At 38.6% G+C, this 14618-nt stretch overlaps 1 protein-coding gene across 1 annotated transcript in view; it reads left to right on the forward strand.

The window, feature by feature from the left end:
- The first annotated feature begins 694 nt into the window (after positions 1–694).
- Positions 695–14618, forward strand: part of LOC115628780 — a 50208-nt gene continuing 36284 nt past the window's right edge. The window contains 2 exon segments of the mRNA XM_030524993.1: positions 695–728; positions 10014–10539. Of these exon segments, the coding sequence (XP_030380853.1) occupies positions 695–728; positions 10014–10539 (560 nt within the window).

Consider the following 14618-nt stretch of genomic DNA (forward strand, 5'->3'; position numbering starts at 1 on the left):
AATATAAAAATTTTTCACTTCAATTTCACTTATACTATTTATATACTTAATACTACACCATATAGATTATCTATTTTCCCACACATTAACCCCATCACCTTAATTGCAAACCCATCAATACATAACTCCAAACTCATATTTAAATATTTACAAGCCACAAACATTTACCACAAAATCTAAGCCCAATCCCCATACATATGTATTCCTACTTTTTTCTTTAACACTGTAAAATGTACATACAAAGTTAGCTGAAGGCCCTAGTAGCCATTGCTAACATAATTCTCTTCTGTTATTATACCCTGTACCCAAAGGGTACAAGGGTATATTAGTTTTGTGCGAGTGTACATGTAACACACAGAAGGAGGCGTGGCAGACCCCACAAAGTATATATATTCTTGATCAGCATGACAAGCCTAGTCGATATAGCCATGTCCGTCTGTCCGTATGTCTGTCCGTATGTCTGTCTGTCTGTATTAACGCAAGGATCTCAGAAAGTATAAGAGCTAGAATAACTAAACTTGGGATCTAGATTCTTCTAAGCCCGGGACGAGTTTGTTTATTTTTCCCGATGCACCTCCCCACTCCCTCCCTATTCGAGATTTTCTATAACTCCCGTAATTCTTAGAATTTTAAGGCGCCAGTAGTCTCAAGGATAAAGAAGCCGTCGGTTTTATCGCGGTCGACGCTCACGAAAATGAATAACAAAGAGGACAAAGAAACCGTTACAAGTGAGCACGCACTGACAATATCATATGACAATATCATATGTTGCCAGAAAGGTCGGAGGGCAACAGAGAAACACAAGAAAAAATGCAAGAAGAAACGAATAGAACCACAACAGCCGAAAACAGCGTTACCATGCAACAGCTAGTGCAACTATTGACCCTGAAATGCAAAACGGAAGACAGCAGCAAAGAAGAAGGCAAATTGGTGGTGGAAAATTTTTCTAAAATTATTCCGGAGTTTGACGGTGAAAATATGCAAGTGGAAAAGTGGTTCACAAATTTTGAATTAAATGCAGACGCGTACGGTTTGAACGAAAAACAGAAGTATTTTCAGGCACGCGCCAAGATGACACGCACAGCAGCATTGTTTTTGGAGTCTACGTTCATATACGAGTACAAATCGTTGCGTGAACAGGTGATCGATGAATTTCAACGAGGCAAAATTTGCAGTTCCGAAATTCACAAACAATTAAGTGCTCGCACAAAGCGCAACGATGAACATTTTCATGAGTATTTGTTGCAAATGAAGAGCATTGCAGCCCGTGGAGTGATGGATACTGAATCGTTAATTCGATATGTTGTGGATGGGCTAAATCTTAAAACTGATTTTAAATACAATTTGTATAGCTGCACATCGTTCAAAGAATTGCGAGAGAAATATGAAGTTTACGAAAGTGTAGCGGAAACAAACGAGAAAGTGTATGCAGAGAGAAAACAGTTTGTACCAAACAAATACAACAACAAAAATGCAAATGTAAGAAGCGAAACGAAGCAGCATTGTTTTAATTGTGGTGCAGTGGATCATTTGCGCAAGGACTGAAAAGCTGAAATCAAGTGCTTTCGTTGCAATAAAACTTGGCATATGTCAACAGAGTGCACACCTTCGGCCGGCGTAAATGTTGTATATGAAGCAAAACGTCTCAGGGAGATAAAAATTAATGATGCAGTGGTCAATGCACTTGTAGACACCGGAGCAGACGTCTCAATAATGAGAAAGGCAGCATTTAGCAAAATCGGCGGCGCCAAATTGCAAAGCAACGTGGCTACACTTCGAGGCTTGGGCACTAACAGGATACGCCCGGTGGGTCAATTTCTAGCAGAGGTGGAGATCGACAATATGAAGGTGTTACACCAGTTCTTGGTAGTGGCTGATGGTGACATTGGATGCGACGCGCTGATTGGGTACGACTTTCTATCAAAGTTTAATGTCACGGTGACAGCGGCTGGATTTAAGTTTTCTCCCCCTGCTGGGGAGGAGACTTAGGAGAATAATCAGATAAGTACTTATCATGTAGTTGAGACAAATACTGATCCTGAAATACTGTAGTGTGCATACATAAGGAGTACACACTGTACGCAGTGCACTCTTAAGAACATACACTGTAACACTTTATTGCAGTGAATAAATTAATTCAAAAAAGCCAAGCATAATTCGGACGCGATGTAATATGATCGCACATGCATTGGGCGACATAAGTGCAGCGTCAGTGCAACTAGTGTCAGCCACCTCAAGTGCACATAACATTCTCCCTCGCGCTCTCGCTGCCAACAGCGCTGAGTACAAATACATAAGTAAAATACATAATGCGGCCGCTCCGCTGCCGGCGTCTCTGGCAGCGCAGCTACGAGGCCTTAGCTAAGTTCATTTTAAGTAAAATGTAAGAAATCAGTATAAGTTCAAGTTTTAAGATTGAGTGTCATAAAAGTTAATAAATAATTAATAAAAACTCATAATAAAAAGTACGTATGTTATTACATGGCGACCGTGACAGTGTCCTACATAGGACCGTGATAGTGGTCCTGGAGGACCAAGGACAGAGGAGCTGATATACCATAAAAACGACCATAATAACGGCAGGAGGACAACTTTAAAATTCGGAAGACGGAGCTTGGCATGGACATCAACACAATAAAAATACTGAGTGAGTAGAGTGCGCGAGTGATGGGTAAACGCGGAGGTGTGCACAATAAAATTAATAAGAGAATAGCACATTTAAAGTGGCTTTTATTCTCAACTGCAACACCACCCGCGTGGACAACGGCCCAAAAATTGCAGGCAGAACTTGACTATTTAAAGTCAATAAGCAAAAATGCGAAACCCGACTCCGCAACTCGCTCCACTCGTATTGAAAATATAAATAAACGTGAAATAATTTTACCGCCTTCACCCAAGCAACTGCCAAGGAACGCAAAAAGCTGCCCAACGGACTGCGAGGGACCATTGCACACCCCACACTGCGAGTACACGTGCCGCCACTGCACGATACGCAATTAGGAGCAGTAAGTGTGAAAGGCATAGGACCGCCTTTTGCACCACCGCTGGAAAAACGCCGACGACAACTGTAAGTGCGGGAGGCAGGCCGCCCCTTGCACCAACGAGGGAGCATCAGCGTGCCACACCGGCGACGCCCAGCTGATGCGGGAATACACCACATCAAATAGCGACAAGTGCGGGAGGCAAACCACCACCAGCGACAACGAGGGAGCATCAGCGTGCCACACCGGCGACGTCCAGCTGATGCGGACGCCACAAGACGACAATCCCAAAAAGGGACACCAGAGGAAAATTTAATGATTAAGCAAAGATAAAAACTTATAATGCAAAATTTGTAATGCATATTTAAGTTAAAATATATATATGTAAGAAAAATTGTAAAAAAAATAGCCAATAAGAAAATTGTAAAATAATTAATAAGGAAAATTGTAAAATTGAGCGGAACCTTTTCTGCCCGATTAGAAGTACAGCCCGTAAAGCTGTACGAACAAATAGGCAGGAAAATTGTCAATCTTTTAATAGTATGAATGAGGAGCAATAGTATAAGTAAGATAGATCAGATAGAAATATATAAGCCATATAAAAGTGGCATAGTTACCGATAAAATAAGTAATATACCCAAAATGGGTTTGATAGACACTAAGGTAGTAGATTCCACTGCAGGAATTGTCAATAAGGTGGAATCACAGAAAGTAGATGTAGAAATGATAAATATCCTGTTGGTAGTAATCGTTGTGTTAATGAGTGCGAATTTGTTTTTTAAGCTGTATAAGCTACACAATAAATGCCAAAAAAAAAGAATTCTGAGTAAGGCAAATGACTTAGATAAAATATAAAAAAATATACAGCGATTACTGCCAGCAGCAAAAAAAAATTATTAATAAATAAATATAAATAAAAAAAGGACATTTTTCACCAATGTAAAATTATAATATCAGGTATGCCCAAGAGTGGAAAGAAATCCACACCTAGGTAGAACCAACCACTATGCACAATGGGTAGATGACCAGGACAATAGATTTAAACAGTAAATAATAATTATGAAATATAGGAATAGAATAGAAGAAACATAAATAAATAAAAATTAATAAATAATAAATAAAACATAAAAATTAAAAGTAAAAAAAAAGAAAGGGTGTTCAACTTAATTACCTAGGAGTCCAATGAAAAAAAAATCTTGCTGAGCATCAAAATTATCCATAATACATGGACTGGAATGCTATATGCGGGAGAGTGCAAGAGCTGAGAGCTGAATTTGATAAATCATACAAAAGCCTCACTCAAAATAGGCCAATACAGATTGGTACATTGAATAAGCACACCATCAAATTGGTGCATTATTATAACGAGATCCGAGAGATATTCCTAGAAAACAAACCTAGGCTCACGGATCTCCATTGGACTCAGGCTTCAGACGTTGTCAAACGTCTAAGAGAACAGCTGCTCGCTGTTAGGGAAAGACATGGCTTGGATATACACTTGCCAAATGTCATAAGTAGCGCGGCGACATATATAGCTGTGGACGAAGATGAAGTAATGTCTATAAGTCCCAGGTCAAAATCGCCAAATACGGCATATGTCAGCATAATTTCGGAAGAAGATTCCAAAAGCGGACTTACTCCCAATAACAGCCCCGCAAGAAGCGAACCGGCTGACAGCCTCAACGCAATAGTAAACAGCCCGCAGTTGCGAAAAATGTCGCAGACACAGATACAATTCTTAAAAACGGCGTCATCTCTGATACCGGAGTTTGATGGCAAAGCCGAAAATTTGAGAAGCTTCTTGGACGCGTTGCAGTTGGTGGACTCAATTAAAGAGACACACGAGTCAACGGCAGTCCAATTAATAAAAACAAAGCTCAAAGGCAACGCACGCAATTTAATTAGCACTGAGAACTCAATTGCTGAAATTGTTTGCAAACTTTCTGCCACTGTAAAAGGTGACTCAGTTGAGGTTATTACAGCCAAACTGATGAACCTTCAACAGAAGAGCAAGACGGCTAATCAGTATACCCAAGAGGTAGAAAAACTGACAAAGTCTCTAGAGAGTGCATACATAAACGATGGACTTTCATTGGAGATAGCCGCTAAATACAGTACGCAACATGCTGTAAAATCAATGATGAAGAATTGTAACATTGACAGGGTAAAGCTGGTAATGGAGGCCGGCCAATTCAACAATATGAATGAGGCTGTCTCCAAGTTTGTCAATAGTTGTACCGATGCAACTGGACGAACAGATACAATTTTGTATTATAAAAACCAGCAAATAGACAGACGCTTCAGTAATAATCATAGAGCCAGAGGTAATAATAACCATCGCGTTGGAAATAGCTATCGTGGTGGAAATAACTATCGCGGTGGAAATAACTATCGCGGTGGAAATAACTATCGCGGTGGAGATAACCATCGTGGTGGTAGAAACTACCAGAATGGCTACCAACGAAATAACAGCAATTATAACCAAGTCCGACTGGTGCAAACCACGTCGGAAAACCAGTAAAAACCCTTGGGATAAAGAAAACTGTGGAACAAACGGTTCACGCAATAAACCTTAATTTCAATCTTTATGTTACACTAAAAAATGAAGCAACACATAAGTTGTACACATTGCTGGTTGATACAGGTGCAGATGTGTCTTTAATAAAGGAAGATACGGACTCGTTTGATAACGTCAATTATAATAATATTACTCAATTGTCCGGTATAGGTGAGGGAACAACCAATTCCAAAGGATCGGCAATGATAGAACTCCTATCAACATGCTATGCCATCCCTCATGACTTTCATATAGTAGATTCAGACTTTCCGCTTCCATGTAATGGAATAATAGGTATAGATTTTATGAAGAAATATAATTGTCAAATAGACTTAAATCAGGAGAGTGATTGGCTCATACTGAGACCTAATAATATTGATCACTCAATAAAAATCCCAATACATCATACACTTCAAAATAGTTACACAATTTTGCCAGCAAGATCCGAAGTCGTCCGAAAAATTTCCATAAATACTACAAGCAAGTATATATTCATACCAAATCAAGAAATTCAAAACGGAGTATACATTGGGAACTCCATTGCAGACTCTAAAAATATTTTTGTCCGAATTTTGAATACCACAGATAAAAATGCAATCATTCAGTTAAACGAAGTAAATTTTGAACCATTGAGTGATTATGAAATAATAGAAACAAATATGAACAGCAGTCACATTGAGGTCTTGGACAAACTAAGTAAAAATTTCCCACCACAGTTCGAACACGCTCTTACGGAGATATGCACCAAGTACATTGACGTATTCGGAATAGAAACCGAATCGATATCAACCAATAATTTCTACAAACAAAAGATAAGAATGAAAGATGATGAACCAGTTTATATTAAGAACTATAGAATTCCACATAGCCAAAAAGAAGAGGTAGACAAGCAAGTCGAGAAGCTAATAAAAGACAAAATAGTAGAACCGTCAGTCTCAGAATATAATAGCCCATTATTGATAGTTCCAAAAAAGTCATTGCCGGGTTCTGATAGTAAAAGATGGCGTTTGGTGATTGACTATCGCCAGATCAATAAAAAAATCTTATCCGACAAGTTTCCGTTGCCCAGAATTGATGATATTCTCGATCAATTGGGTAGAGCTAAGTACTTCTCATGTTTGGATCTGATGTCAGGATTTCATCAGATAGAGCTTGAGGAAAGCTCCAGAAACATAACGTCTTTTTCCACGAGCAATGGCTCTTATCGCTTCACGCGATTACCATATGGTTTAAAAATAGCACCAAATTCATTTCAAAGAATGATGACAATCGCATTTTCGGGTATAGAACCTACTCAGGCATTCTTATATATGGATGACCTGATTGTCATCGGGTGTTCAGAAAAACATATGATTAAGAATCTTACAAGCGTTTTTGATTTGTGTAGAAAACACAACCTTAAATTGCACCCCGAAAAGTGCTCATTCTTCAGGCACGAGGTAACCTTTTTGGGCCATAAGTGTACTGATAAGGGTATTTTGCCAGACAGCAAGAAATATGATGTCATAGAAAGGTACCCAGTCCCAACGGACGCTGATAGCGCTAGAAGATTCGTTGCATTCTGCAATTATTATAGACGTTTTATAAAAAATTTCGCCGATTATTCGCGGCACATAACAAGATTATGTAGAAAGAATGTTAAGTTTGAGTGGACCGGTGAATGTCAAAAAGCATTCGAATATTTAAAAGTCCAGTTGATGAAGCCTACGTTGTTGCAGTACCCAGATTTTAGCAAAGAATTTTGCATAACGACGGATGCGAGTAAACAAGCTTGTGGAGCTGTACTGACCCAAAATCATAATGGGACACAACTGCCAGTAGCGTATGCATCAAGATCGTTTACAAAAGGGGAAAGTAACAAAAATACAACGGAGCAAGAACTGGCAGCCATCCATTGGGCAATAAACCATTTTCGACCATATATTTATGGCAGACACTTCACAGTCAAAACCGATCATAGGCCCTTAACTTACTTGTTTTCAATGACGAACCCGAGCTCAAAACTGACGCGCATGAGACTTGACTTAGAGGAGTATGATTTCACAGTTGAATACCTCAAGGGAAAAGACAACCATATAGCAGATGCGTTGTCGAGAATAACTATAACAGACTTAAAAGATATACATAAAGGAAACAAAATACTAAAAGTCACTACAAGAAATCAAAGTAAACAGAAAAATCTCTGCGCAGAGAAAGACAAAGTAGATTTGCATAAGCAAACTAAAAATAAAGCTTCAAAGCCCAACGTATACGAAGTCATTATAAATGACGAGGTACGAAAAGTAGTGACCTTGCGTACGACAGATTCAACATGTTTACTAAAGCATGGAAAAAAAGTCATAGCAAGAATTGATGTTAGCGATATGTACTCCAATGGAATTCTCGACTTAGGTCAGTTCTTCCAAAGGCTTGAAAGGCAAGCCGGTGTGCTTAATATCAGCCGACTCAAAGTGGCACCGAGCGAAAAGATTTTTGAAACAACTTCAATAGAATCTTTTAAAGAAATGGGCAATAAAATATTGAAATCATTAAGAGTAGCGCTACTCAAGCCGGTGACCCAAATAAATAAAGAAAAAGAAAAAGAAGCAATACTGTTTACATTCCATGACGATCCAATACAAGGAGGCCATACGGGTATAGCAAGAACAATGGCAAAAATAAAAAGGCATTATTACTGGAAAAATATAACAAGAGACATTACAAATTATATAAAAAAATGTCGAAAATGTCAAAAGTCGAAATCGACTAAACATACCAGAGCCCCATTGATAATAACAGATACGCCAATAAAGGCTTTCGATAGGGTAATTGTGGATACGATCGGTCCACTACCTAGGTCAGAAAAAGGAAATGAATACGCAGTAACTTTAATCTGCGATTTAACAAAATACCTTGTAGCCATACCAATAGAGAACAAAAGTGCAAAGACAGTAGCCAAGGCTATATTTGAACATTTTATTCTGAAGTACGGTCCAATGAAGACGTTCATTACGGACATGGGAACAGAGTATAAGAATTCAATAATTGAAGATTTATGTAAAAATCTAAATATTAAAAACATAACATCTACTGCACATCATCACCAGACTGTAGGAACCGTGGAGCGAAGCCACAGAACATTTAATGAGTTCATCAGGTCATACATCTCAGTCGACAAATCAGATTGGGATGTGTGGTTACAGTACTTCGTATATTCTTTTAATACTACACCCTCAATGGCACATGATTACTGTCCATATGAGCTAGTTTTTGGTAGAACCTCAAATTTACCAGAGTATTTCAATAGCATAGATAGAATAGAACCACTTTACAATATAGAAGATTATGCTAAGGAATCTAAGTTTAGGATAGAACAAGCTTTGAAAAGAGCAAGATTAATGCTAGAGTCAAATAAACATAAACAGAAAATTAGTTATGACAAGAATAGTTTAGATCTGAAGTTAAAAATAGGAGACCAGGTTCTATTGAAAAATGAAACAGGTCACAAGCTAGATTTTAAATATACAGGACCATATAAGGTAGAAAAAGTAGAAGAAAATAATAACATAATAATATCAAATAATAAAGACAAAAAACAAACAGTACATAAGGATAGGTTAAAGATTTTTAATTCGTAACTTGAAGTATGGCCATACACAAGCATAAATACATATATATAAATATCAATAAATACAAAAAAAAATATACATCAATTTTCTATGATTCCATCGAAAAAAAATAATAATAGAAAGAAAAAAATATATATATATACATATACATATAAAAAAAAAATAATAAAATAAAATAAAAATAAGATAAAAAAAAAAAAAAATTTATACATACAAATAAGTATATACATACATATATCAATTTTCCCTTTAAAAACATTATTAAACAAACAAAACAAATAGATTAATAAGAAACGAATCATAAAGATATAAACATATTTCATAACTAGATATACATGAAATTAATAGATAAATAATTTAGAAAATAACTTCATAATATTACGTTATTTTTCAAAAGGAGGGAGATGTAGTGTGCATACATAAGGAGTACACACTGTACGCAGTGCACTCTTAAGAACATACACTGTAACACTTTATTGCAGTGAATAAATTAATTCAAAAAAGCCAAGCATAATTCGGACGCGATGTAATATGATCGCACATGCATTGGGCGACATAAGTGCAGCGTCAGTGCAACTAGTGTCAGCCACCTCAAGTGCACATAACATTCTCCCTCGCGCTCTCGCTGCCAACAGCGCTGAGTACAAATACATAAGTAAAATACATAATGCGGCCGCTCCGCTGCCGGCGTCTCTGGCAGCGCAGCTACGAGGCCTTAGCTAAGTTCATTTTAAGTAAAATGTAAGAAATCAGTATAAGTTCAAGTTTTAAGATTGAGTGTCATAAAAGTTAATAAATAATTAATAAAAACTCATAATAAAAAGTACGTATGTTATTACAATACCTCCCATTTCGAACTCAAAATAGTTTTGGAGGATGATAGTGGCGAATCCGAAGACGAGGAGGATCTTAATAAAGAAATGGGCGGAACCGAGGATGGTGCTGAAAAACTGGACGAACAGATTTGGAGTGACAATGAAGAAGAAAAAAATGAGCACGACGAAATGAATGACGAGGATCAAGGCAAGGGCACTAAAGACGAAAAGGATGCTCATAACGATTTGGACACAAAAAACGATGTGGCCAATGAAGATGGAAAGGATGAGCATGAAAAAGATGGGCTAGACGCCACCAACGAGCCAAACTCCGAGGATAAACGTAAGGAGCAAGCTAAGGACATTGATGATATTAGGAGTCCTGAAGTGGACGAAGAGCAAACGAATGTCTTTCACAATGAGCTTGAGGAGCCACCAGAGCCAGAGGAAATGGACCTTGGCGCTATGAATAATGTAGATGAGGGACACGATGACCTTGAGGATCAGGTTGATGAAAATCCGTTTGATATTGATGCAATGAAAGAAAACAACCCGCCTGAAAACTTGGAGGACTTCGAGTATAAAGTGGAGCACAGGAGTGGAGATCGTCTTAGGCACGTCGATTGTTTGACTCGCTACCCACAGCAAGTAATGATGGTCACGTTAGAAGTCTCAGCCCGTATAAAAGCAGCTCAACAAAAAGATTGTATGATCAAAGCTATTTTTGAGATTCTAAGCAGCCGCCCCTATGACAATTTTAAAATCAAAGGAGGATTGCTGTTTAAGTCGATAGAAGGAACTGATCTGCTGGTTATACCGAAGTCGATGGAGCGAGAAAAATTTGTCGACGCTCACAATGTTGGACACTGGGCTGTTCGAAAGGCAACGCACTTGATCAAGCAAAGCTATTGGATACCACATTTGGAAGGAAAAGTTGCTCATGCTATCGCCAATTATATTAAATGTATTGTCCACAACAAACAGTTGGGTAAAAAGGAAGGCTTTCTCCATCCCGCCGAGAAAGGAGGAGAGCCATTGCACACATTGCATGTTGACCATCTCGGACCTATGGACGCCACAACGATGCAATATAAATGCATTTTTGCTATAGTCGATGCATTTACTACGTTCGTGTGGCTGGATCCGATAAAGACAACAAGCTGCGAAGAAGTCCTTAAAAAGCTCGACAGATGGTCGGAAATCTTCGGTAATCCCAGTCGCATCATCAGTGACCGAGGGTCTGCGTTTACATCTTCAGCTTTCGAGGAGTACATGAGCAAAAATGGTATCGAGTATGTTTGGAGCACCACCGGAGTGCCCAGAGGAAACGGAAAAGTAGAGCGCGTTAACCGGTCGATACTACAAATCATATCCAATCTGTCATCAGAGAGTCCTGAAAAATGGTTTAAGTTTGTGGCTAGAGTACAGAAGGTCATAAACAGCACCATTCATGTATCAACGAAGAAGTCGCCATTCGAACTCATGTTTGGCGTAAAGATGAGAACTACGGCCGAAAATGAGGTGTTGCAACTGCTGGAAAAGGAGATATGCGACAACTTTGATGAAGAAAGGCAGAAAATAAGACAAGCAGCGAAGGAGGACATACAGAGAGCACAGGAAAGATACAAAAAGCAGTTCGATAAAAAGCGGAAGAATGCATATGGTTATAAATTGGGTGACCTAGTCGCAATCCGCCAAACACAATTCGTAGGTGGGAGAAAGCTAGCCAGCAGCTATCTGGGACCATATGAAATTACAAAAATAAACGTAACGGGCGATATGAAGTGCACAAGGCTGCAGACGTCGAGGGGCCGAACAGCACGGCACATAATATGCTGCTTTGGTGCTATATCGCAGATAACGAAGACTCGTGGTCATCGGAGGCCGATGACTAGTGCAGGCGGAACACCTAGAAGCAGCATCGCCATCAGTACTCGGTACTCATTTTGGTTTTAAGCAGTCAGTAGATATGTACTTAGTTGTCAGTAGTAAGTTGTCAGCCGCACTACAAACACAGTCGTCAGCCGTAAAGAAAGAAGCAAAAGTCAGCAGTCAAAAAAAGAAGCAGAGAGAAGCCGTCAGAGAAGCTGCATATGCTAATATTCGCCATCATCATTTTACTTTATATTCCTATTTTAAACTATATCATATATCTTGGTATCGTTATAAATAATAAACATTGTATGATACACAAGATCACATATATATATATATATATATATATATATATCATATATATATATATATATATATATATATATATATATATATATATATATATATATGGAATGGAAAATCGGGATAACCTCCATAGGGGGGAAGTGAGGGGGAAAATCAAAAAAATAAAACAAACTCGTATAGAATACACACATAAGGCATCTTTGTGCAAAATTTGGTGTCTCTATCTCTTATAGTCTCTGAGATCTAGGTGATCATACGGACGGACGGACGGACAGACAGACAGACAGGGCTAAATCGACTCGTCTTGTCATGCTGATCAAGAATATATATACTTTGTGGGGTCTGCCACGCCTCCTTCTGCCTGTTACATTTTTCTGCTCGCGCAAACCTAACATATATAACATATAACCTAGTATAAAAAGTCCATTAAGTCAATAAGCGGATTAGAAGGCACTTCGACCACGATGATCGCCGAAACACCCTTTCGCAGCTCCAGCTCTGATTGGTCTTTAGTCAGTTCCAGATGTGAATTTTGAGGCTAAAGGGAACGAATCAGTCAGTTCAGTTGTGGAACAACCACGTGAAGCTAAATCTGCTGAATTTTTTTTATAGGAACGTGACGCCAAACATTGGCAACGAAGGTATTTAAATGAGTGGGTACATTTGCATCCAATGTAATACCACTTCTGAGTCTGACTAGAACATGACTTGCTTCACTGGCATGTGCAGGAGCTGCCTGACTGATCGCTCAGATCATCCAAAGTTGCCGGTAGGCAAAGTGAAGGGGTCCCTCGTCGCGACGATCCAATCAAGATGTATGTATATAAGTACCCTTGTACTTATATGCACGAACGCACTGGCTTATGTTCACCGAAGAGCACCGAAACGAAATCAAAATAAACTGCACAAATCAACTTCCAATTTTCAAGTGCTTTATTGCTAGCCATGCAAGGCTTAGCATACGCATAACATAATGTGGACATTAACTTAACAGCGACCAAGAGACTAACATAAACAGCTGTTATTACAAATTAACATTTATGAGCGCTTACAACTAATTAGTTACAAACGGCTTAAGTCTACAATTCAATGATAATTCAAACAACTTATATCTACAATTCAGATTATTTCAACAAACTTAAATCTATACTTAAGTATAAAGGCATGAAATGCCCATACACTGACTTTTTCCCATAAAGTGGCCAATAATTGGGCTGCATTAGCCTCCAGGCGTGGAACCGATTTGGTTTCAATGGTGCAACTTTGGACTTAGCAGTCAACAAGTGCACTGTTACCTTCTTCACGAATTTGGAGACAGCACCCGTACGCTCTTGTTGAGGCATCAGCAAAACCATGCACTTGTCACTTTGCTGTTTTTGTGCACCAACGTAACGGGGTATGCGCAACGACTCCAAGTCAACAAATGAGTTCGTTGTACACTGTAAGTCCTTCAGAAAATGACTGGGTATTTGGTCGTCCCACGCAAATTTAAGTAGTCATGTTTTGCGTCATCACAAGGATTCCAAACAATGCCTAAATGACTTCAAAATCCTTACAGTTTGATGGCTATTTTGCAAGAACAAACCCAAATGGTTTTAAAACTGCATTAATTTCGCAATGTAACCGCTGAAATTATTCCACAGTATATGCGCCAGATAGCAGATCATCCACATAACAGTCAGAAGCTAATGATTTAGAAGCCAGTGGATGTGACTAAGCATTCAGCGCACTCAAATATTATAGGCATCGAATTGCCAAAAAGATGCAGAAGCGGTACCATAGGTGACCGTATTTAATCGGTATATTTAAAGTGGCTCTGTGGGGCTTTTTCTCCAAGTGATTAACTGAAAACTGCACTGTGATTATTCAACTTGAACCTGCAGGTACATTTTGGTAATGTCAGCCAACAGTGCAAATGGCCGAAGTCGGAACCTCAACAAAGTGGAGTATAAACATGGTTGGATGGTTGGACCAAACATAAGAATGTAAAGAATGTTTAAAGACTTCTGTGACCACGTCTTACTTGACGCGTCGAAAACTACTCGCAGCTTCATTGAGGTCCTTTGTGGTCTTAGCACACAGTGTTATTGAATGAAATAGTGTGGCTCTCTCGGAATTATGCTGTCGGTAGCAGTCATATGACCTAACGAAATATATTCCAACATAAACTTGTTGTACATTACATATATTTGAACGTTAACCACAGAATTTTCTGGCTGGTACGACGAAATAGCTCAATATTCCGAATTTAGAATCGAAATTAAAATTGGCAATGCGTGAAGCTATTGACGTTTGCGCAACATATCTTACAGCAGATTTTGTGTGTGCCTATGTACAGACCTAATCGTTTACAGACCGAGCTGCATCGATGGACATCGGACACAAGTACCAAATGCGAAAGACTAAAATATTAAAGTCAAATGAATATATAAATGGCAGACTGCTTTTGGCTCGCACTGAGGAAAGTTAAAAAAAA

This window comes from Scaptodrosophila lebanonensis, unplaced genomic scaffold (assembly GCF_003285725.1).
Source record: "Scaptodrosophila lebanonensis strain 11010-0011.00,11010-0021.00 unplaced genomic scaffold, SlebRS2 tig00000126-arrow-arrow-pilon, whole genome shotgun sequence".
In the NCBI taxonomy this organism is placed as follows: domain Eukaryota; kingdom Metazoa; phylum Arthropoda; class Insecta; order Diptera; family Drosophilidae; genus Scaptodrosophila; species Scaptodrosophila lebanonensis.